General features: G+C 47.0%; 1 protein-coding gene across 5 annotated transcripts in view; it reads right to left on the reverse strand.

Moving 5' to 3' along the window:
* The window catches only part of UNC5B (unc-5 netrin receptor B), a 153,788-nt gene that overhangs the window by 38,574 nt on the left and 89,176 nt on the right, over positions 1-26,038 (reverse strand). For all 5 annotated transcript variants that reach the window (XM_045025153.1, XM_045025154.1, XM_045025152.1 and 2 more), the window contains exon 2: positions 2,976-3,197. In XM_045025153.1, the coding sequence (XP_044881088.1) occupies positions 2,976-3,197 (222 nt within the window). The remainder of the gene's footprint in view (positions 1-2,975; positions 3,198-26,038) is intronic.

The raw sequence follows: 26,038 nt of genomic DNA on the forward strand, positions 1-26,038 counted from the left end.
ATTTCATTACGTCAGACCAATGATTCAACCAGTCCATTATCCTGACTCTGACAGTGACCAGAACCACGAGGGTTTCAGAAGAAAGTGCAAGAAATCCTGTAATGGACAATTATGGAATAATATGCTCATAAGATACATTCTTCCTAGTCCAGGCAGCTACTGGTTGATTTATGCTCTGAGCATGAGAGAGTTGATATCACTTATACACATTTTAAAATCTACCTATGAACATTCTCACTATCCATTAAAGATCTAATTGTTTTTTGAATCTGACTAAGCTCTTGGCCTCTGATACCTTTCACCAATGAATCCTGCGGATTGATTATGTGTTGTGTATTTTCTTTTTATCAGTTTTAAATGCCTTTCAATTTCATTAAATGTCCCCTCATTCCTGGATTATGAGAAAGATAAATGCCAGTGCCTGACCTACCTTCTTTAGACCAGCCATTATTTTGTATAATCTCCTTTCTCGTTCGTTTTCTCTCAAAACAAAAATCTTGATCTTTCCAATCTCTCCTCATCCAATTTTTTTTCCTGCCTGTAATCATTTTCATTGCCAGCCTCTGAACCCCTTTGTATTTCTGTTTTACCTTGTTTGATATAGGGTTGGCAAAACTGAATAGAGTATTCCAGGTGAGGGTGATACAAGGATTTATATAATGGCATTATAAAAGCCTCAATATTCTTTTATATCCTATTCTCTAAGCATCCTGTTTGCTTTTTTGGTTGCCACTGCACACGGAACAAAGCTTTTCAATGAGCTGACCCCTAGCTCTTTTTCCTGTGTGATTCCATTTAATTTAGAACTCAGCAAAATTGTGTCAGTAATTCACGTTGTTGCTTCCAACGAGTCTTTGTCAACAGTGAATTTCATCTGACATTATGCCATCCATTCACTCAACTTTGTTAGGTCCTTCTGAAGTTCCTCAGAGCTCTCTAGATTGACTATCACAAATAAAGTTGTGTCATCTGCAAAGTTTGCCACCTACTTGTTCAGCCTGTTCCAGACAATTAGTGAATATGTTCAATTAGAGAGGAAGGAATGTCTGGTGGTTAGAGCATTAGGCTGGGACTTGGGAGACCACGGTTCAATTCCCTGCTCTGCCATAGACTCTCTGGGACTTAAGGTAAGTCCCTTAGTATCTCACTTCCCCATCTATCAAATGGGGTTAATAGCACTTCCCTACTTTAGGGGATAAACATATGAAAGACTGTGTGGTGCTCAGCGACCATAGAAATGGGGTGATACAAGTACCTAGGACAGACCTTAAATAGAGCTGGACAAAGAAAGATGAACCATTTGTAACATTTTTGCTGAGAATTTTGCACCACTTTTTTTTAATCAGAAAAGCATTTTGCCACAGGCTAAAATTTTCAAAAGAGACTACGGGAGTTAGGCACCTAAATCCCATTGAAACTGAATGGGTATTGCAGGTCTTCCTGAGGTTCCTTGAAAAATCCCAACCAAAAATCTTCCAACCTTCTCTGATCAAACAGAACAGGTCCGAGTAGGGATCCTTGGGGCACGCCACTGTTCACCTTTTGCCGTGCTAAAAACTGACCATTTATTCCTGCTCTTGGTTTTCTGCCTCAGCCACTTTCTAATCCATGTCAGTACTTTATGCCTTACCCCGACTACTTAGTTTTCTCAACCACCTCCTGTGAAGTGCTTTCTGAAAGTCCAACTAAATTATATCTAATAGTTCTCCTTTATCAGCACTGTTTTGTAGCTTGGAGAGGAACAATTTTCATCTAAAAAATGCCATGCTGGTATGATTCCTCCCACAAGGGTATTGAACTTAATTACATTGTGGTCACTATTATTAAGTGGCTCAACTATAGCTACTTCTTGACTGAACTCCTGTGGGTTACATACGACTAAGTTGGGAACACTGTCTCCTTTTGTGTTCTCTAGAACTAGCTGTTCCAAGAAGCAACTGTTTTAACATGTTGATAAATTGCTTCTCAGTGGGGTACCGCAAGGGAGTTTGATAGGTCCAGTCTTATTTAATATCCTTATCGACAAAGTTGGAGGGACAGCTCTTCTACTGTCACAGATAAGTCACAGATAATACAGAAATTGAGAGGAGCTGTGAAAAGCAGTGAGGACAGAGAAATCACATAAAAGTGACCTAGACAGTTTGGACACATGGACAGGAAATGATCAAATGAATTGGCAAAACACAAGCTAATATATCTGAGGGGAAATAATCTCAAACACAGATATACAATGGGAGGAAGAAAACTAGAAAGTGTTAAATTCTGAGACAGACTTCTGGGCAACAGTATACAACAAATTAGCCATGAGCTTGCAGGAGGATCTGGCAGCAGAAAAGATCCGTTCGATTTTGGGTGGCACATGCGGACACTTCACAGCACAGAGAAGGGTGATCACACTCCTGTTCTCTTTGGCTCTGGTGTGAATGCTTCTCCAATATTGCATTCACACATGGACACTTCAGTCTCAGACTTTACTAAAGACTAACAAAAATCATCAGTGGTCTGAAAGAAAATTAGACAAAGTAAAATGCACATAGCTTGACCAAACAAGGCGTACTAGGGAGACATTATATCAGTCTACCAATGTATGGATGGGGTAGGCAAGAAGAAGGGAAAGGAAATTCATTCTTACGCGGTGGGAAGGTCTTCCCTGAACTTGCAAAATCTGACTGTGGAACCAGAGAAGGGGCTTACAAAACACTTTTAAAGGGGACCCATCCTGTCAGGTGATGCTGAAAGGAGGCAGTAATACTGTTCCTCATCCAAAGTGGAAAGGGATCCAGTTATTCCTCCTTTTCAAGCATGCCTGCAAAGTAATGTGCTTTAAATACCACTGTGTTGCACACTACGGAGCCTTAAAAAGAGAGAGGGAGTAGACAGATGAAGTGGCAGAGGAGAGAGAAAGTCAGCAAAGAAAGAGAAGGGGGGGTGAGGAACGGGGTAAAAAGAGAGTTGGGTCTGCAATGGTTTCTTACCAGTCACCTCATCCAGGCTCTCCTTAGTGAGATGGTCATTCTGATTGACCCACTCGCCATTGCACTTGAAGTAAATCTGAGTGGCTGGGTTGGCTCTGCAGATCAGCTCCACAGGTTTGTTCTTTACAATATACGCATCTTGTGGCTCCAGTAGGAAATGGGGGAGGGTCTCTGCAGGGGCTGACGGGAAGGAATCTGGAAGCACATCCCCGTACTCAATTCCTGAAAGGAAAGAAAGAGAGTCAGGAAAACAGTTACTCCTACAGAGCATGCTCCACAAATGCTTCCACTAGTGTAACCAGAGTCTAAACCAATGAGCTCTTTATTTAAGAATTATCAGACACATGCATGCACACAATATGTTGGGGAAGAGTCAACACGCCTTTTGTAAAGGGAAATCATGCCTCACCAATCTATTTGAACTCTTTAAAGGTGTCAACAAGCATGTGGATAAGGCAAGGGTGATCCTGTGGACTTTCAGAAAGTCTTTGATAAGGTTCCACACCAAAGGCTCTTAAGCAAAGTAAGCAGTCATAGGATAAGAGGGAAGGTCCTCTCATGGATCAGTAACAAATTAAAAGATAGGAAACAAAGGGTAGGAATATATTGTCATTTTTCACAATGTGAGGGGCAAATGGTGGGATCCCCCAAGGATCTGTAGTAGGATCAGTGCTATTCAACATATTCATAAATGATCTGGAAAAATGGGCAAACAGCAAGGTGGCAAAGTTTGCAGATGATACAAAATTACTTAAGATAGTTAAGCCCAAAACAGACTGGGAAGAGTTACAAAAGGATCTCACTAAAGTAGGCGATTGGGCAAGAAAATGGCAGATAAAATTCAATGTTGATAAATGCAAAGTAATGCATATTGGAAAACATAATCTCAACTATACACACAAAATGATGAGGTCTAAATTAGCTGTTTCCACTCATGAAAGATTTTGGAGTCATTGTGGATAGTTCTCTGAAAACATCCACTCATTGTGCAGCAGCAGTAAAACAAAACAAACAAAAAACACTAACCGAATGATAGGAACCATTAGGACACGGATCGATAATAAGACAGAAAATATCATAATGCCACACATTATGATCCATGGTATGCCCACATCTTGAATACCACATGCAGTTCTCGTCACCCCATCTCAAAAAAGGGTTTATTAGAACTGGAAAATATACAGAGAAGGGCAACAAAAATGATTAGGGGTTTGGATCAGCTTCCATATAAGAGATTAAAAAGACTGGGACGCCTTGGCTTAGAAAAAAGATGACTAAGGGGGGTTATGATGGAGGTCTATAAAATCCGAATGGTTTGGCACAAGTAAATAAGGAAGTGTTATTTGCCCCTTCACATAACAAAAGAACCAAGGGTCACCCAAGGAAATTAATAAGCAACAGGTTTAAAACAAACATAAGGAAGTACTTCTTCACATAATGCACAGTCAACCTGTGGAATTCATTGCCGGGGGATGTTGTGAAGCCAAAAGTATAAGTGGTTTTTAAAAAGAGTTAAATAAGTTCATAGTGGCTATTAGCCAAGATGGTCAGGGATGCAACCTCATGATCTGGGTGCCTCTGACTACCAGAAGTGAAAACAGGGGATGGATCCCTTGATAACTGCCCTCTTCTGTTCATTCCCTCTGAAGTACCTGGCACCAATCACTGTCAGAACACAGTGGGCTAGACGGACTATTAGTCTGACCCAGTGTGGCCGTTCTTATGTAAAATATCACAGCCAGCTACTTCGCTACCATTACTTCCACTCCACACAGTTTGCCATATCCTCTTAGATGCCTGAAAATGATTATTTTCTTCCAGATTTTGTCCTTCCCCTGTTTATCCCTCATGCTTCTCTGCTCTGTGGCAGCCTTTTCCTTTCTTCTCTCTCAGACACCTTCACCTGCAATGATGTGAGTGGGGAGGTGCTCGTTTTCACTGCTGACAACAAGGGCAGCTCTCAGTAACGTTCAGTGTGTCACATACAAATGGTGGAAACAGAATCCAGAGGCCAGCCTACTAGCCTTGAGACAACAAAGGAGACCCAAGTTTGGGTGCCTCGCTCCTGGACCAGTTCAAGGTTGTGAGCCCTAAAGAGGGCCAGTACCTGTAAAGGAAGGAAGCCCTTTAAATCACTCTACAGTGATGTCCTCTGGCTAATACACAGAGGGGCATTTACCGGCTCAGGAGCAGTTGTATATATTGACCTCAGCCCCTGGGAGCAAGCAGAGGCGGCTCTAAGAATTTGGCCGCCCCAAGCAGGGCGGCACACCGCGGAGGGCGCGCTGCCGGGCGCCGGTCCCGCGGCTCCTGGTGTCCTCTTGCAGACGTGCCTGCGGAGGGTCCGCTGGTCCTGCGACTCCGGTGGAGCTTCCGCAGGCATGCCTGCGGGAGGTCCACCCGAGCCGCAGGACCAGCGCACCCTCCGCAGTCATGCCTGCGGGAGGTCCGCTGTCCCGCGGCTCCGGTGGACCTCCCGCAGGCATGACTGCGGAAGGTCCACCGGAGCCGCCTGCCGCCCTGCCGGCAAAATGCCGCCCCACGCGCGCACTTCGCGCGCTGGGGTCTAGAGCCGGCCCTGGGAGCAAGGCTGCTACAATGTGAGACCTTAAGGGAAGGGGATGGGGAATATCTCTCGGGTTATGAAAGAGATTGGAGGCCCTCAGAGAAGAAAAAACAAATATTAAGAATCCAGGGAACATTCGTCACTAGATTATAAATTAAATGTACTTCTGACATGTTCTGTGCTCCAACAGAAGCCTGCTCTTTCACTCTTCACTGGAGCCATGAGCAACATATGACTCAGCCAAGTGCCTCTGACCCACAGCCGTGCTGCTGCTAACCAGACCCAGGGCATCCATAGTGTGTCACTGGCACCCTAGCACTCCAAAGTCACACTAATCCTGCAATTCTTGCTGGGTGGAGGTACTTACAATAGGGAAAACACACAATAAATCCAGGAGTTGGGACGGGCACTTCATGTCAGAGCTACCTCATCATTGCCCACACAGCAATGTGAATGCATTATCAGGACACGAGGCACTTGAGGCTACTCTGAAGGGGGGTGCTTGGAGTAGGTACCTACAAGTCATGGATCAGAACCAAAGGGGCTAAAGAAAATCAAGCCACTGAAATGGAAAGGAGGCTGTTCACACTATCTTCCTCCCAGTCTCCTGCTCCATGTCAGCTCTTTTCACAGGTTCCCTTCTGTGAGAATGAGCAGAGGGTCTGGCACTGCCCCAGGGCCTCCGATCCCACAGCCTAAAGGAATGCATTGGTATGATCCAAACAAAACCCCAGCAGGGCTTGCATTGGGAAAGCTGACCATGACCGCAACATAAATCTCACAGACCTGTCTTTTCAGGTTTTAGGCACAGCTCTTTTTTGGATTCCAGTGGTCCCCACAGCAGCCAACTCTCCCGCTTCTTTTGCGTAACACTCACATTCCACTACCCCTGCCCATGCCCTGCTCATCCCTCTCAGAAGATTATACACTCCAACACAGAGATCACAATATTTCATGAATGATCAACAACAGAGGTTTTGCAGCAGCTGCAAATATAATCCAAAGTACCAGTGACTTTTTTTTCCCATGACTAAAACCATTGAATTGGTAATGGACTTGGACACCACACTCACAATCTCCCTGGCACATAAACGTGACTACTTCCCTTCCAGCCAGGCCATTTGCTTTAGGAATTAAGAGCTATAAAGAAAGCAAGATCCTAGCGCACTTGACAGTGGAGCAAGGATTTAATGTACTAGTCTCCTCTCTAGAAACCGGAGTTCAGGTGTGCAATTTTGGTCACAAGTGTAGTGAGTTTGTCAGGTTTGATCTTAGACAATATTTATGCACATATACCAAAAGTTGACACAAAGGGACAATTGGTAGCTCATGTTCAGGCAAGGCCAAGTAGTGACACAGAACAGAGGTGATGTAGGTGAGCACTGAGCTACCACAGCAGAGCTGTATGTGCCCAGGAAACAGCATAGGACGGAGCAGGTCGGGCTTGAGATGCTTGAGCAGAGTTGCCTGCGTGCCCTATGTCCAGCTCTAACGCATGCTGTCCTCTTCATCACCATCGTGAGCCCTAAAATGTAAACTAAGAATCACTAAACCCCTCGCATTCACAAATCACAAAATCAGGCCCTTTAAAAATCATGATTTTTTAAAATGTGAAGGTTGTTTTATTTGACTTTTTGGTTTCAGAGCCTTTCGGTAACTCTCAGGTCAAGGTTTCAGGCTTTTCTCTGCAACCCTGAGGGCTATCAGCTTATCCTTTTTCAACTGGGAAGTGGAAGTGGAGATTCTCAGCTCCAGGCACTAGGGCTTCACAGTAAAGGTTGACAGATTGGTGATAAAATCTTGAGAGCTGGCAATGCTGAAGTGAGCCCACTTCCCAGGCACCCGTAGCAAAAAGCTATGGTATAAAAGAGGGCCACAGAACACTGGAAGTGTTACAGGAAGTAAAAAGAAAACAAAAGCGAAGCAGACCAAGAAAGCAAAATGACCAAGTTGCCTCCTGAGTGGAGGTCAGTCATTTAAAATCCATTTAGGAAAATTGACCTTCCATTTCCATTTTAACACAACACTAAGGGAGAACAGTAAGAAATTTGTCATAATCCATTAACTGCTCTTTTGGAAACAATGAATTAAACTCCAGGCTAGCTTCTCTCTCTCTCTCTTTCGGGCTCTTCCCCTCTCTGCTGCTGCCACCAGCCATTCCCTCTCTGATTTCATTTGCAGGTCTGTAATTTTCTCAGCACCCTACCAATTGCACTGGGACACAGAATAATTAGGATGTACAATGCCCTCCTGGAGAGCTATTGTGAGTTGCTGCCCAACTCAAACACCAGGCTGCTGGCTGGTGCTCCAAGCCATCACAGGGTAGGAGGGGAAGAAACGGGCAGGAGAGCATTATGTTTTTGTGAAGAACTGAACACAGTGCAATGAACATTCAAATACTTGAGGATTGAAGGATTTAATGAATAAGTGTGCTTCAGTGTAGATCCCACAGATAAACAGTGGGGAGTGGTGACTAAAGAACAAGCATTTTCACAGCTTTCTGTTTTGGCCTTTAAAAAGAAGACATTAGTACAAAGCTCAGCAGGATACCTGAGAGGACAACCAGCACAGGGGGTGACATAAGCATCCCATCAGTTACAAAGATAAGGAGCAAGGGGGTCAGGAGAGCCTATCAGAACTGGGGGAAATGGGTACGGGAAGACTCACAGTCAAAACTGCTGACCATGATAATGTTACAGGTGATGTTCTCAATGGAGTACCTGGATTTTACTGCTGGGCCGGACATTAGACCAGGGGTAGGCAACCTATGGCACACATGCCGAAGGCGGCACGCGAGCTGATTTTCAGTGGCACTCACGCTGCCCAGGTCCAGGCCACCGGTCCGGAGGGCTCTGCATTTTTTAATTTAATTTTAAATGAAGCTTCTTAAACATTTTTAAAACTTGACTTTACTTGACATACAACAATAGTTTAGTTATATGTTACAGACTTATAGAAAGAGACCTTCTAAAAACGTTCAAATGTATTACTGGCACGCAAAACCTTAGTTCGGAGTGAATAAATGAAGACTCGGCACAGCACTTCTGAAAGGTTGCCGACCCATGCATTAGACCACGGTCTTTTGCGAACAACACCAAACACAATTGATAGGCATAGCAAGGTTCTGGCCAACTATGGAGCACAAAGGACAGGAGCAAGACCAAAATGGCTTCTGCCCTCAGTGGGTAGAGACCAGCTGATACAGATGGACAGAAAAGAGCAGTACAGGAGAAGACTTCACCTTTCATCAGGAAGACATCATCTTATTCCTCACATCACTGAAATGCTGCTACCTCTGAGCAAAACAACTATTACACAGCAACACAACACAACAGCAGATCCTATTAGAGTTGAAATTTTAGCCGAGAGACCAAGGCTAAAACTGTTCATATCGCAAAAAGTGTCACTTGAATTTTTGAAGTGCATTAGAGCAACAGGAACCAGGTGAAATGGAACATACGCTGCACCTAAGATACATGCTTCAAGGTAAAAAAAATAAATGACCATGTTACAAACCATTTACTTGACTGTAATCACCCTCCCTAGTCACCATATTCAATGCTCTCCAGACCAGGTGCCGCTGGGAACACACAGTTACTGGTTTACAGAGAAAAGCAGGTCTGTGAGCCTGGCTTTGAGTATAAAATTCATAAGGCACTGTACGTCCTCACAATCTGACCATGAGACTTTGTGAGGTGGAATCCTTAACAGCTGAAGAGGAGGTCAAGACCTCTATTTTACCTCACATCTGAAAACCGCAGCACACCTAGTGCCATGCTGTGGTATTGATTCAGCACCATCCCAGAGGGAGGAGCATCAATTTCTCGCTGAATCGCCAACACTATCTACTGCAGAACCTGCATGTTTCTTGGAGATCTCCCATCTAGACACTGGCCTGACCACATTCTGTGTCTCTAATCTGGCCTGATGAGACTCACGGAAAAAGATAATATGGCTACAAGCAACAGGGTGGGTGGATGGATTAGCACAGTGCCGGAGAGGCTTCTACCCTGCATTTGGCTGAGCATTGCTGATTCAGAGAGGAATGGTCAGGTGCAGCACTGCAAAGCAGCAGGTAAGAGCAGCTGATACAAAGAGATGGGAAGTGCCAGGTTACTCATGACTGAATTCCCAGTAACTCCTGGGTGCTTCCAGTATGTGCCATAAATCAACACGTTCTTAACCACATGCACATGTGTAAAAAGCCAATGAATGCTGCAAAAATGCCATTACGTATCACTGTGTCACCACACCTGTATTTAGGTGCCATTGTCACCGATGAGTTCATACAAGGCTCTGCCAGGCCTAAGCGTTCAGCCTCCATTGCCTCTAGTTATTTCTTCCTCCTATACCTCTAGGGTGGCAGTACATTGGCTGCTGTAGCATTACATCACGTCCTCTTAAACGGACACCTTTCATACACACTACGAGCTCCTGGATCACAGGGAGTCACACCTGTCTTACCCATTGTTCAACCACCAGGCTTTTTGGCAAAATAATGTAACTTCTTTGATTCCACAAATCTAGATTTTCTGGCAAAAGAGGCTGAGTAGTAAGGGTATCTGTTTCCAGCATCAGCCAATGAAGTGTGAAAACCTCTCTTAAAATAATATTTTGCATTCCGACAGCACTTTCCTACCAGGATTCCAAACTGTCTTACTAAAAATTAACAAAGTGTCTATCTCTGCAATGATAACTTCTTGTTATCCCCCCTTACACAGATGGGGAAATTGAGGAATACAATGGGAGAGTGACTTGGCCATGGTGTCAGAGCAGTTGGCTTGTGGACAGGGAGAAATAGAAAACCCAGATCTCCAGACTCCCTGTCTCCTCTGCTACCTCATGTATCCTCAAAGAAGTGGTTGATCCCAGGATGGATGCACTGACTGTTCACTCATAGAGACCTAACGTGTAATGAATTTGGTATCCTCAATGAAGTCTCTACAGGACAGCTGCTGGTATCTCAATTCATCCCCACTAGCAGGGGCGGTTCTAGGTATTTTGCCACCCCAAGCACAGCAGGCAGGCTGCCTTCGGCGGCTTGCCTGCGGGAGGTCCCCGGTCCCGCAGATTCGGTGGCACGCCTGTGGGAGGTCCGCCGAAGCCACGGGACCAGCGGACCCTCCACAGGCATGCCGCTGAAGGCAACCTGCCTGCTGCCCTCGCGGCGACCAGCAGAGCGCCCCCCGTGGCTTGCCATCCCAGGCACACGCTTGGCGTGCTGGTGCCTGGAGCCGCCCCTGCCCACTAGCAGCCACTTCCTAGGAGAAGCAAGAGACTGGAGTGACTGGGTGTGTTACAGGTCAGGAATGAGGCGCACTGGTGGAGCTGGACCAACACTGGACCACCTGGGGACCGGAAAAGGAGACTGAAGGTCAAGCGGAGGCGTACTGTAAGAGCATTGTGGGACAAGCTTGCACAGCACCTGAGTGGTTCTACTCACAGCATTTCCTGTCTCTCATTTTCCTGAGACCCAACATTCATCCAAACTAAAAAAGTAATCCCAGTGCCCCACCATAATGGCTCGCGGCTTATATCGTGGATATGCTCCACCTCCTTCCTGTACAGCAGAAATGCAGATACACACATAAATATTGATTGCGACGTGCTCTGCGACATTCTCTGCTTCCCCCACATCTGCCTGCGGAAAGAGCCATTTATGCTCTTTGCCTGAGCTGCAGGCCGTTTTTATGACTTTGTTTTACAACTCTAATGCCAGGATCATTTATAAAGTAGGTTTGTATATATCGAATGTAAACATTAGAAATCCATTAGTCTCTTAAAGTGCGTCTGGCAGAGTTCTCCCCCACCCTAGCCCTCCCGGTAATCTCCAGTCTTCTCCCAGGCATGGCTGAAGGGAATTTCAAAGGATTACAAGTACTTAAAGATATATTATCCCTGGCCAGAGTTGTAATGCAGGCCTGAAGCTACCGATTAAGTTTCTCTCCGCTGCATGCGCGCCAGTTAGTTTTTTATTTCACTTTTTTTTTTTCAAGTCAGATTTAAAACCCTATGCCATGGGCTAACAGCACTGCAATTTACAAGCTGTACAAGCATGAACTTCCTCCAAGCAGGGCACTGACTTGCAGAAGGAAAGGGACCTTCGCCTTCTGGTTTACAACATTCTTTCCTCATGACCTTACATATAGCATCACCTCCCACCCAAAATTCATGGGAGCATTCTGATGCTTACCACCTGCCCCATGTCATATAAACCCACCTCAAACAGTGAACAGAGAGGCATGAATTGACTTCAAGTGCAGTGGGGCTGTGACATCACAACTTGGAGACTTTTCATCTTCACATGGAGACATAGTGTCATGACAGGATGCTGCTACATCACATCACCGTATGCCAAGGCAACACCCCAAATGCAAACATCTCTATGTTCTGTTGTGGCACTGCCATGTGATTGCTTTGTCCCAGAACCCAGGCTAGGTAAGACGGCAGGCACTCTTCCATACTACAGAAAAACATGCAAATCCTTCTGGTATGCGTGAGAGGGCTCATCATTAACCAAAACAAAATCCAGACATTTTCCCTACCGCAGTAGACACTTTGCTTCTCTGTTGATTATAATTGGGGCTTTGGGTCATCAGAGAGGATTTTTGTGGGGGGGGGGAGGGGGAATTACAGATGAGTCATGGCAAAAGTGGATAAAAAAAAACGCAGATTTGACTCATCCTTGATTATCTGCAAAATGATCTGTACTATCCCTGCCCAGGAGCAGAGCACAGACAGCCCATCAGCCCCCTGCATGGGGTTCAGCAGCAAGAAGAGCCCACAAAACCAGAAAGTCAGAGTCTGTGAATCCTAGAACCTCCTGTGACAAAACCACAGCCCTACTTACAGTCCAGAACGCATGCTCCCCTTTCTAATGTACTTACGGAATTCCAATAGTGCCTAATGCACAAGTCCACAATATTGGGGTGTAAGAAATATGTCCTTCAGGAAGCTCCATCTAGAGGCAGCATTTTCCGGAAGGCTTCTCACCCCAGTTATATAGCACAAGGAGGGAATCTGAGTGACGTGCCCAGTGGGGTCACGTAGAGAGCTGGCAGCTCAGCTGCGATTTGAACACAGGACCATCTCTATCCTTGTCTTTTGTTCTAATCATTTGATCACATGATTTCCTAAATCCCCTTTCATTTCCGTGAACCAGCCCGTAGCTATATTGCTGAGGTGGCCAGCCTTCCTTTGTTTCTGTGAGGGGAAAAGGAGAGGCTCCTGATGTTGGGGATGTGGACAGCAGCATATTATCTCACAACCCTCTTTCTTATCCACACTAGTCTTATATGGAATAACCTGCCCCATGGAAATACCAGTGAGTTCCAAGCAACTATTGTCACCAGGCAGCATGGAGAAAGAGGCAAAAGATTCCTGCATGTCCAGCCCCCATCCGGATCCAATCCCGGTATCTGCTGAGGACGGGACAATGGGAAAGCAGCCAATTCTCTACTCCTTATACAAAGCTTGTGCACATCATTCACATGTGAAGGGGCAAAGAGCCGTTTCCCCATCAAGTATCACCGGCACCCAGAGTCTGGCAATGCTCACCCTTCAGCTACATTCCCTCACCCCTCCCGGCCTGTTCTCTCATACATTTGGTTCATTTACATAAATATCTGCACAGCACTAAACCCAGCAAACTAACTCTTCACCAGAGACCACCCCAGTGTGAGGGACACCAGCAGCCATGGCGTCAGCAAAGCACAGCTCCGATGACATGTCTGTACCTGCTTACACCAGGGCTGAGCTTTGCCCTAAGAGACTGCTCTTCTCTTTCCTCTGAAAATGGAGAAGGGAAGAGAAAATAAACCATCAGCCCAGCTCCCAGGTAGACAGCTCCCTCTCTCTCTCCATTTCAGCTGTTGCTTGCAGCCAGTAGTGAAGAGACAGAATACACAAAGTGGCAGCTCAAGCCAGGCGTCCTGCCCTTGTAATGTGCCTCTTATTTCTCTACGACTTAAAGTGAGCGAGGGAAGGGGCCAGGGAAGAGAAGGAAGAAATAACTACTAGCAATCTTTATTACCATCAAGCAGCGGCATGCTCCAGCCCCCAGTCAGCCCACAATTCAGGGGAAGGAAAAGCGGGTGTTATTAACCTCCACCCTCCTCCTTTCACTGCCACAAATCTAATAGGTTGTCCCTGCCTGAGCAGGGACGTGAGGCTTCCAGTCATTTCATTGCAGCACCAAAAGATGTGAAACAACAAGCCTCAGCTGGGAGTGGATTCTTTAGGCCTTGCTTTCCCATAGTTAATGGCTGGGCTGTTACCACCAACTGCATGGTCCTGGTTAAAGTTTAATGGTTCTTTGCTCAGGATGGGGTGGCTGTGGTCCTCATGGCCCCTTCTGGAGCACTGACTCCTCATTTTTCCCTACCTGAACTCCTTTCATTGCCACTCAGGTCATCACCACCATTTAGATCAAGGAAACTCCTTTGTCATTAAGCAGTGGGAGCCCTCCTGACAGAGCTGAGCAAGCTTCTTAGGTAGAATCTGAACCCCTACAGATATGAGGAAGAAGTCAAAGCAAGGTCCCATGCACAGCGGCACCAGGCACTGAACCTCAGGGGCCTCCCTTATTCTGTTTCATACCTTGCAATACATGTTCCAGGTTTCTTATCCATGGGGAACACAATTCATTTGGTGGAGGGTTCCAGCTCATGTGTATATTTCCCTGTGGCCACACTGAGAATTAGTCTAGGTTTTAATGGCTTTTAAATCCTGTTTGGTTTTACATTTGAGTTGAAAGAGCTAAAAACCTTTAAAAAAGTGAATATCAAAATGGATAACATCTGCCACTGGCTCAGATTTCAAACCTGAGCAGGTTTCAAACCTGAGAATTTGCCCCAGTAGTGGAGATGGCTGGAAGAATCCTATGTAGGCCAGGGAGAGCCGTGGGGACTGGGCTCAGAAATGCAGCCCTAATGAGCAGCACAGGATCTTGGTGGCATATTCACATAGGACTGGTCTGTTGAAACCAGTCCCCACAGTGCTCCCTGGCTCCCGCCCCTTTTCCCCCCTCTAGCAGAGCACACAGGCCATAAAGCTGCCCTAACGCCACCTCCTTCCAGCACCGGGGCATGGCTGAAAGGGACTGGACTCCAGTGATGCCCAGCCTGTGTAACAGCCCCTTGGAAGCCATTGCAGACGGTCAAATTTAGCAGCCCTGATTTACACCAGAGGTCAAAGTGGTTCCTGTGAGCCCCGCTATTGGGGAAGTACTTTAGGCTACGTTTCCCATCCCTGCCTGCCCAGCTGTGCCAAGCACAGCTCTGCTGCATCTGTGGATGTGGCCCAAACTGTGTGGATGAAAGAGAAGAAAGCCGTAACTAAAGAAAGGACCCCGCAGCTTGACAGAGCACATTTGCTTTTTCGGCAGGTTGCAAAAATTGGTGTTTCAGTGAGCTATGGCAAGGGGGAGAATGGGAGTTTGGGATGGCGGAGAGGGGGCTGGGTATTTTGTTGGGAAGAAGGAAGAGTACCATGCTGGGCACATTTATCATAAGCAATCAAAACAGCCTTTCATACCCCCTCCTGACACTTGCTAATTCCAGCCAGCCCTGGCCACCCACTGCATGGGAAATCTCTTACATTCTCTCCACGGGGAAAAAAATCCATTTAGTATTGGGGTGGGGGGGCAGGTGCACACACACAAAACAGCCCTTTTCCTTTTACATCAGCTTCATTGTGGATGAATAGATTGATGATCCTGGCTCTTCTTAATATAAAAAGGGAAACACTAAGAGCATTAATTAAAAAAAAAAACCAAACACCTGTTAAATGGAAGCTGACTGGTATGGGAAAAGCAGGGTTACTTGCAATGGAGAAGCACCCTCTTCCTGGTACAGGTAGATTCCCCTAGGAGAAGTTTTCTATAGCTCCTTTACCTCAGGGGTCTCAAACACAAGGCCCGTGGGCTGCATGTGGCCTGCAGACTTATTTGCTGCGGCCCACCAAGCTTCCCGCCCTCCCCCCCCCCCCCGAGTTATTTCCTGCGGCTGCCAAGCTCCCCTCACCTGCTGCCCCCTCCTCCCGCCCCAGTGCATTGCATCCCCGCTCCTCTGCCTACCATTTGGTGGTGCTTAGCGCTTTCTAAGAGGGAGGGGGGAGGAGCAGGGAGCCGCACGCTCAGAGGAGGAGACGGAGGAGAGGCGGGGCAGGGGCGGGGATTTGGGGAAGGGGTTGGAAGAGGCGGGGCATGGGCAGGGTCTAATGGAAGGGGTGGAGTGGGAGTGGGGGCGGGGTGGGGGCAGCGGGGGTTGGGGGGGGTGTAAGTGATGTGACCCTCGGACCAATATACTAGTCCTCATGTGGCCCTTGTGGTCATTTGAGTTTGAGACCCCTGTTTTACCTGATCTGCCACTTCCACCTGGCACAGCAGGAAGTCGGCACTTCCCCAGCCTTTCAAGAACGGTCAAATAAAAAGGAGGTGTTAGTAGGAAAAGGGAGCGTAAAAGGGCAGGGAGGACGACAGAGGGAACACACTGCTTGGAACGGGAACAAGGACCCAGCCACAGATGCAGGCAGAGAAGCCACAGAATTATAGACATGTAGGGCTGGAAGAGACCTCAAGAGGCTACCAAGTCCAGCCTCCTGTGCTGAAGCAGGGTATAGTAAACAGAAACCTCCAGTGGGGGGGATTCCACAACCTGCCTTGGAAACCAAGATTACTGGGAGTTGAGGGAAAAGGGCAGCTGGAGAACAAGAGAGTCCATTGTTCTCTTTGCCTTTACTTCCCCCGCTGGAATCCTGAGCAAAGCTCAGTTTGCTGCTGTGCAGCCAGGGGCAGAATATGGAAGCAGAGTCAAGGATAGAGCCTTTCTCTCTGCTTGGAGGCAGAAAGGTGGGGGTGGGGGTAGAAGGGGCATTCTTCTGAATGATGGCTGAAGAAGCTGGTGAAGAATGAGAGAGGGTGATGCCTGGGAAAGACCCTCTCTCTCCATATCTGAATTGCTGCGGGTTCCTGATTCCCTCTTTTCCATCTCTAGAGAAGAAATGTTTGCTGTGAACACAGGTCCAAATTCATCCCTGGTGTAATTACACTGAAGTCAAAGGTGTTACACCAGGGATAAATCTAGCCCCCAAAGTCCAGCAATACCAGGCAATGAATGTGGCTATTAGAGAGCCAGTCCAGTCAGCATCATGCCCCACTCACCTGGTGAGCTTACTGAACTCATTCAAAGACACAGCTTAAAAGTCATTATCAAACCAGGGCAGACAACACAGAGGGGACAGCTTCCTTCTTAACGATCCCCCTGTGAGCCCTAATTTCTCCTCGGGCTCATCAGGCAAATGTGCTGCTCTCTGCATTGTTAGAAACAAAACCAAAAACAAAACTGGATGCAATTTTGATTAAGGTTTAAACCTTTTGCCATTTAATCAGCTTCATATTGCTCCTAGTATTGCACTAATAGCACTGGCAAGATCCAAGCAGAAAAGCCAGCACTGTGCACTCCTCCTCCTTCCCAGTGATGCCAACGCACCTCCGTCTGGACATGTAATATCCCTGCTATTCCAACCTTCCGGCCTCCCGAGGCCAGGCTGCCAGTCACATCAAACTACATGCTGGTCTTTTAAATAAATATCTGCCACACAGAGACCAGCAAATTCACACGTACCTTTTAGCTACACTGAAACCCAGGCCTTTGGAACGGAGCAGACTGAAAGTTAACACTGGGTGTCTCCTGCCCCTTGTCAAACTATGGTCCCCCCAGAGGTACTGGGAGTTTTTAAGATCTTATCTATACTGTTTCAAATCTATGAGGGGACCTGGTTACAACACAGTAGCTCCAACCATGATCAAAATATGCATTGGTCTTGCACTATAGAGGGGAAGAACTGTAGTTTAACAGTGTTCCTTAACCCTGCAAAAACTCCACTACAATGGACCTAAAATGGAAGGTCATTTTACAAGCCATTCAGGTCCTAAACATTTGTGGAAGTAAAGAGAGATGGAAAACATGGCAGCATAGGGTAGGCATGGTTACCCACAAGAAATGTGATGTTTTCTGAATCCAGGCACCTAGGATGTTTTCAGGGTGAAACATACAAGCACCTTTCTCTCTCTCTTGCTTTCTCCAAGTTTTTTAATGCTATTAGCAGGTAAAAAATATTTATAATAAACCTGACAAAGGGAAGGAGTTTCAAAAGGGCCTAAGTGACATAGAAACACAAGTCCCATTGATTCTCAATGAGAATTTTTCTACCAAGTCATTTAGATACTTAAAACCATGATACCCCAAATTCTGCTCTCAGTTACAACTTGTGTATACCTCACTAATTTCCAGTGTTGCAGATGTAACTGAGAACACATTATGGCCCTTAGAACGGAAGGAGAGAGAGACATTCTCTTATGGCACAAACATACACACACACACACAATCACACACATACACAAGGGAGAGAGATATATACACTTATGTAAGAATGAGAACGATTCTCCTACATATCCATGCAGTAGATTTACTATACCGTTCACACAGGCAACAAAACTTGAACAAACAAACCAATAATATTTGAGAGTATAGTGCACTGACTCTGATCACACTACTACCTGCAAACATTTACAGTGGGGAGGGAGGGTTTCCTCTATCTCAGGCTGCGATCTTTAAAGAGGACATCGTTCTTCTGAAGTCAGTGACTTTCAATGGGAACCAGGTGCCTAACTCCCTCAATCCCTTTTAAAATGTCCCAGCCCTAAGAAACAACTGAGATACTCTATACCAGGGGTAGGCAACCTATGGCACGGGTGCCGAAGGTGGCACGCGAGCTGATTTTCAGTGGCACTCAAACTGCCTGGGTCCTGGCCACTGGTCCGGAGGGGTCTGCATTTTATTTAATTTTAAATGAAGCTTCTTAAACATTTTAAAAACCTTATTTACCTTACCTACAACAATAGTTTAGTTATATATTATAGATTTGTAGAAAGAGACCTTCTAAGAACGTTAAAATGTATTACTGGCTCACGAAACCTTAAATCAGAGTGAATGAATGAAGACTTGGCACACCGCTTCTGAAAGGTTGCCGGCCCCTGCTCTATACTATAGTCTTCCACCTATGTATGCAGTTACATTTGTTCAAAATGAGTGCACACCTCTAAGTGAGTATTCTAGAGGGTGCAAGTGTTACCCCCTGGTCAGTGTATGTTACGCATTCTCCTCTGTTCCCGATCTGCAGAGGATGAGAGTCAGTTACAGTGCAAGACACAGAGCCTGGCTCTTCAGCTCAAACTGTGGCGACTCCTCCTTTCAGGTCTGGAGGTCCCTGGTTCAGTGTGTCAGTGGCCATCACACAAGGCAGCGCAGGATCAAGTCCAAGCCCTTTGCTACTAGCTACCATTGGGACACAGGCATAATGTGAAAGGGTTATGTTTGCAGTGCTTTCTAAAAGGAAAGAGCCACCGGATTTTAAATGATCCCTCTGACCCTCCCCCCAAATCATATTTTGCCAGGTTGAATTTAGCACTGGTTCCTCATGTGTACAAAGTGCTTTGGGATCTTGATGAAAGGTACTATATAAATGTCAGTCATTATAAACCAAAGTAATCCAGCATGTAGGAAAAAGGGTGCATTTCAAAACACATACATTTGGTGCTACAACACCTAATTTTTTATTTGGCGGGGCAGGAGGGGGGAAAGGAGTACTTTGAAGGCTGCTTTTTTCAAGCTATGAGTACATGATGTTTCCAAGCATGACACTGACTTGAAGTAGTTACAGAAAGTGCAGCTAGAAAGAAGAAAATGCCTTTCCCTTCCTTGTTTGGACAAAGATTTCCAACTAAATCCTGACTTTAATTACAACAAATCTTTTACCAGTAAAAATCAGTATAAGGAATCAATCAAAAGGCTGCATTCAGCACCTAATGCTGCAAAGAAGTTTCTTCTTGTGTCTGTCCTGAAATAAGGCACCACCGCTAATCATCATAGCTGACAAGACAATAAAGTAAAGGGAGAGTGCTCTCCTCTCATGTCCTCCTTCAAGAGCAAAACAATGATAGTCTCCCTGACCAGGACGTAACAACATACAAGACTTAAGGATGCTCTGCTTTCCAAACACCCCCTACAACTCCAAATGATTTCCTTTCCCCAAGTTTGCAAATAGTGCAATAATTTAACCTTCCTTCCATTTCAGGTTTATTTATTTTGTGAAGGGGTAGTAGGTTTAAAAAAAAAAAAAAGGAAGAGTCTCTTCACCTCCTTTTCTGAAAGGAAAACAGAACACACACAAGCTATTGAGCTGGGACTAAAGATTACAAAGGTCCTCTCTGTATTGCCGGCAGTTTTGATTGTTTTGCCCTACACTGTGTTTTTGCTTTGCTAGTACCAGCAGGTCAAGGCCTCCTTCCCCCTTCGCCTGCCATCAGCCTATTCAACCCCACAGGACAATTCCCTCAGCAAGGGGCACTGAGAAAAGGGGAGGGGCCGGGTTTTGTCCTGTCATGGGACATTTTTGAGGAGAGGGGAGGAGAAAGGCCAAAATAAAAGAAAGAAAAGAAGGGGATGGCAGGGAGTGAGGGAAGAAGAAAAGGCTTCAGAACGTGACACATATCAATAGACACCGCTCAGCACTTTCTGCTACATTTGGCAATTTGGGGGCTTTTTCTGAGTGGCAACAAAAGGCCGTCTGGCTTCTGTAAACAAAGTCCTTTTTACCTTGCTGACCTCACTCGAGCAAGCAACCCTCAAGAGCTCTAGATGGGCAGCATGGAAGAGTGTGAGAGCCAAAAAACCCCACATACCCCACCAATTTCCCCTGTATTTCTGCCCCACCCGATGAGCATCATGTCTACTCCGTGAGTCGATTCAGAGACACACCACATGACCTCCAGAGCATAAGGGAACATTACTGCAAGACTGCAGTAACATGTGCAAGGAGCTCCGGCTGATGGTTTGATAAGCAGCAAGTGGTGATTGAGGCTTTGTCTACACGGGACCTTGTCTTCAGGGATGTGAAAAAACACCTTCCCCCGCCAAACATAAACGTTTTACTGGTGTGAACAGCGCTTTGTTGGCAGGAGAGCTTTCCTGCCAAAGCTACTGCTATTGTTGGGGATGGGAGGTTTTTGCCGGTGGCAGAGCTCTCTCCTGCCAACAAACAGCAGCTACACCGCACACCTTTTAGTGGCAAGGCTGTAGTGGCACGGCTGCAGGGCCGGCTTTAGGCCTATTCCACCAATTCCCCCGAATCGGGCCCCGCACCTGAGGGCCCCGTGCCCAGTGAGAATCCCTTCCCTGGCTAGAGGTGCCTTTTTAATTTTTACTGGCAGCGCTCCGGGTCTTTGGCGGCACTTTGGCGGCGGGTCCTTCAGTGCTGCCGAAGACCTGAAACGAGTGAAGGACCCGCTGCCGAAGTGCCGTCGAAGACCCGGAGCGCTGCCCAGTGAGTACAAGCCCCACGTGGTTTTTTACCTGTGGTTTTTTTTGTTTGTTTTTTAGTCATCCCTGCCGGGGCCCCGTCAAAACTGTTCGAATTGGGCCCCGCATTTCCTAAAGCCGGCCCTGCACGGCTGTGTTGCTAAAAGGTGCGTAGTGTAGACAGTCTGAGAAACGTTTCACTGCACCGGTTTATACAATTCACTAAACTTCCTTATTTGGTGGTAACCAAAGTGAGAAACTGATTTCACACAGAGCCAGGCGTAGTGTTAGCAGGCTCCTCTGTATTGCTCTGTCCAGGAACCTTAATGCCAACCAATAGCCCCCAATACTATACCAGCCCTGGTCCTCCGCACAACTCTGCTAATGCTGCTCAATCCGTGACAGACAGGCAGTATACGGACAGACATATTTTGGAATATGCATATATAGCTATGGCCAGGCACCTTGCCACCTAGAGGCTAATGAGGAATCAGATCAGGGTAAATGCAAATGCATACCAGCCAACACAGAGCTAATATAGTCGTTCAACATGGGACCTACCTATGGAAGAGCACTATGTCATAGATGGACGGGGACAGCCATAACTAACATACCAGACACAAGATGGCTTATACACAAGCCACCTCATCCTGTCCATCCCTGCAATGTCAGAGAGCTGCATAGCAATCATGGTTAGCACATGGCAGCCACAAACAGGCCAACAAAAAACCGATCTGGACAGTGGTGGATTAGCCACTGGGCCAACGGGGCCCATGCCCAGGGGCCCCAGCCAATTGGGGGGCCCATAAAAATGGGCGCCCCGGTGCCTGACCTGCTTCACCTGCCTGGTGCTCCTGCTGGGGAGCAGGTCAGGGCATGGGGGCTTGCCGCACTCCTGCCAGGGAGTGGGGGCTTGCCCTGATCTGCCTGCCCAGCGCTTCTGCTGAGGAATGGGGTTGGAGTACAGGGGCTTGCCCTGATCTGCCCGCCTGGCACTTCTGCCAGGGAGTGGGGGAAGCCCCCACACTGTGACCCTGCTACTCAGCAGGAGCGCTGGGGGGAAGGGGGGAAACTGCAGGTGGAAGGGGTGGGGAGGGACCCCCACTTGCTTCGGCCCAGGGCCTCATAAACCCCTAATCTGCCTCTGATTCTGCTTTTCCTGCACCATGGCTTGCTTACTGCTATCCAAAACCCATGTGCGCAGGAGGCCATAGGCGCCAACTTTTCCTGGTGGTCTCCCCCACCCCCGCCTCCATTCCAACCCCTTCCCCAAAGTCCCCACCCCAACTCTTCCCCCTCCCTGCCCCTATTGGACCCCTTCCCCAAATCCCCACCCCACCTTTTCCCAGAGCGCACCTCGTCCCCCCTCCTCCCCCCTCCCTCCCAGCACTTGCCACCACAAAACAGCTGTTTCGCAGTGGCAAGCGCTGGGAGCCAGGGGGAGAAGCGGGGACGTGGCGTGCTCAGGGAAGGAGGCGGAGCGGAGGTGAGCTGGGGCGGGGCACTGCCGGTGGGTGCAGAGCACCTACCAATTTTTCCCCTTGGGTGCTCCAGCCCCAGAGTACCCACAGAGTCAGCGCCTATGCAGGAGGTATCATTTTCTCTCACCTGCGTATCAGCACCCTGAACATATTCATATGGGAGCTTGCTTATCTACTGTAGGGTGACCAGATGTCCCGATTTTACAGGGACAGTCCTGATTTTTGAGTCTTTTTCTTATATAGGCTCCTGTTACCCCCCACGCCCTGTCCCAATTGTTCACACTTGCTGTCTGGTCACCCTAATCTACTGATACTGGAGCCTTAGAGTGCGCCAACACTATACCACACTCTGACTGCTCCTTGTGCAAAACACTGCACTCTTAGCCACACATTCTCTCTCGCTCTTTGCCCAGTTTGCCATGGACATTCTTCCAGTCAGTTTCACACCCACTGCCCTATTTCCCAGGGCCATTGCATCCATCAGATTGCTATTACCGGTCAGGGGCATGGTGTGCAACGAGACACTCCACCCTTTACTTGATGTGTGCTGCTTTGCTATACGTGGATCCATAGGAGGCAATCCCAGGCAAGGGACACTACCTCTTTCTCAAGCATTTTGCTGCTGTCTTGTTGCCAGAGATTACTGCATCCGAAAGGATGATCAGGGAGTGGAATTTTGAGACAAAAGTGGCTGTGTGCTGACTGTATGAGACAGAAAACCACAGCCTAGAGAATGAGTAAACTGAATCCGAGAGACTGAGAGGAGAGAGGCACGGACGTCTCCTTTAGCCAGGAAAATAACTTCTCTCTCTCTCTCTCTCTCTCTCTGACAGTAGGTGAAATGTTGGCGCACAGCATATTTGATGGGATGCATGTCACACATTTTAATCTGATGGACTTGATCCGGATTACTCGCAACATCTGTTCCTCAGTGACTTATGTGGAGATGTTTGCTGCCAGCTCTCTCAACTTGTAAAAGATTGACAACCTCCAACAACGAGAGTCTTTCGTGGGTGGTGGCATTTTGGGGGAGGGTCTGAAGGGAAATCAGATTAAACAAAGAAAACAATGGACAGATTCAGAAAACAACTTCCCCACACCTGTCGGCTTGTTGTCCCACAGTTCACGGCAATTGTCTCCCATCACACACAAACATCAGCAGGAAAGCGTTAAAATCCTCTCTCCTGCAATTGTTATCCGTCAAAACATTTGGGAGATTATGGGAGCATTAGTGGCTGAGAAACCCAGTGTCCATCCCCCACTTCCTCTCTTCCCCTCCCCAACTGCACCACAAGCAGGCATGCAGACACACAGTGAGAAAAGGAACATCTTCTAAGGATTAAGCACATGGCCAGGAGTCAGGAAATCTATGGCCCAAATCTGCTAAATCTCCTATGTGGCCTTGTAAAAGCAGCAAAGAGTCCTGTGGCACCTTATAGACTAACAGATGTTTTGGAGCATGAGCTTTCGTGGGTGAATACCCACTTCGTCGGATGCATGTGGCCTTGGACACTTAACTGCCGTGCCTCAGTTTCCCCACATGTACCATAACAATATTCCTTACAGTACCCAGTGAGGCAGTGGCTAAATTCATTCATTGTTGTAAAGCACTTTGAGATTCTCACACAGAATTCCCATAGAAATGTACAGTATTATTATACTTTATCTCACTTGTGTGTGATCACAGAGACCAGATGCACCTTGCTCTCAAAGCCCTCTGTACCAGTTGACAGGGCTGCTATCTCTTTAAAGCCAGACTTCCAGCGCTGTTTCATTGGTTTTATTTTAGAAGGCTCCTCAAGGCACCTGTGGAAAGTCTGGACCAGTCTGGCTCCCTGGCTCTCTAGCCCTAATTTATCTTTCCCCACTATCTAGGGTGACCAGATAGCAAGTGTAAAAAATCGGGACAGGGGTTGGGGGTAATTGGTGCCTATATATAAGAAAAAGCCCCCAAAATTGGGACTGTCCCTATAAAATCGGGACATCTGGTGATCCTATCACTGTCCTCCCTCTTGCCTCAGGGGAAACAAAACACTCATTTAAGGATTAGCACTGCAAAAACAACACATTTTACATTCCCTCTCCCCGTCCAAGCAAGACCACTGTTACCAGAGGAGAGAGGACAGAGATTCCTCCTCCTCCCAGCCAATGTATCAACCGGTGATGCTGTCTCCATTCTGTGCATGAGATGAATGAACTGTTGGGGGAGAGGAAGCAGCAAAACCCATCGGTTATACCAGGCTAGAATTAACCTGGCAGGACAGAGACCAGTCTCTGGATCCGAGGAACAAGAGACACTGTCCCTTCTTCCTCCCATGACCCCCAGGTACAGTTTAATAGTTGAGATGAGTGATTAAAAATTTCAATAAGGGGTGAAAAAACAATGCTCCTGTTTAATGCTATAAGAAGGCCCTGCAATACAAATTTTGGCTTCAGATTCCCCCAAAGCTTGGGTGGTTGTTGTGCTCTTGGGCCCATATAAGAGCTAGGGCCCAGATCCTAAACTGTAGTTAGGCACCCAACTCATATTGAGAGATAGACACCTAAATGTCTTTGAGGACTGGAGCCTTAGGAGCTAGCTGTTAAGATCAGATCCAGATGTGAACTTCCCCATAGTGGGATGATGTTTACATCTGAGGCTCTGGTTCTGGCCCATCTCTACTCAGCACTCATGTTTTCATCTTTACAGTGCTTTACAAACAGTAACTAATTAATGAAGCATCCCCCCATATCTCTTACCTAGCTCACAGGGATGTTGTGAGGCTTAATTAGTAAGAACGTGCTTTGAAATCCTCAGATGAAAGGCCTTATAGAATTGCACAGTGTTCTTATTAGATGATACCACTCAGAATGCTCCCTGCCCTGTGTTGCCACAGCAGTCTTGTCTCTGGGGGACTGGTTGTTTCAGAATTCCCACTATCAAGATTTCCTGGTTTTAGATGGAGAGCTAAAGAGGAGGGAATAGGGAAAGGGTAACAGCTTTTGGGAGTGCCTCAGCTGTTCTCCCTGCCATGCTGGGCTCCAGGACATCCTTGCCCTCCCTTTGCTATTTCTGTACTATATCACATGATGCAACTGATCTAGTTTACCTGCAGGGCTTTGAAAATGAAGTAAACACATAGAACGCCCCCATGTCATGCCTCTGTCATCAATATGAGAGGACAACGGAAGGAAACTCTCTTGGACCTTGTGACTCAGAGCATCCCCAAGGCATGGGGGTTCTAGCAGACAGCAAAGCAAGCACAGTCAGTGGCATAAAGTACAGACAGCAAGTCCCCTGAGTCTGCTACATGAAACCTTATAGAGTCATAGATTCCAAGGCCAGAAAGGATCATTGTGATCATCTAGCCTTACCTCTTGCATAGCACAGGCCAGAGAACTGCTCTCACGCTCTATCTGTGCCTCACAATCGGGACATGTTCATTTCTTCTGTGACCAAGTGAAATTGCTGGGATTTGAACTACACTCTTCTCTAGTCTTCAGGATTTTGTGGGGTGAAGGTACATGTGTGGACAGGAAAGAGTCCTTTCACTCCATGGACCAGGGCACTGCCAAATTGTGAGGCACCGAAGGTTGCGGAGCAAGCGGTGACAGCCTCTCACGGGTCTGGATTGCACCCCGGAATGTAACAACAGACACATGCAAACAAGAGATATG

The sequence above is a fragment of the Mauremys mutica genome, chromosome 7 (assembly GCF_020497125.1).
Source record: "Mauremys mutica isolate MM-2020 ecotype Southern chromosome 7, ASM2049712v1, whole genome shotgun sequence".
NCBI lineage: Eukaryota > Metazoa > Chordata > Testudines > Geoemydidae > Mauremys > Mauremys mutica.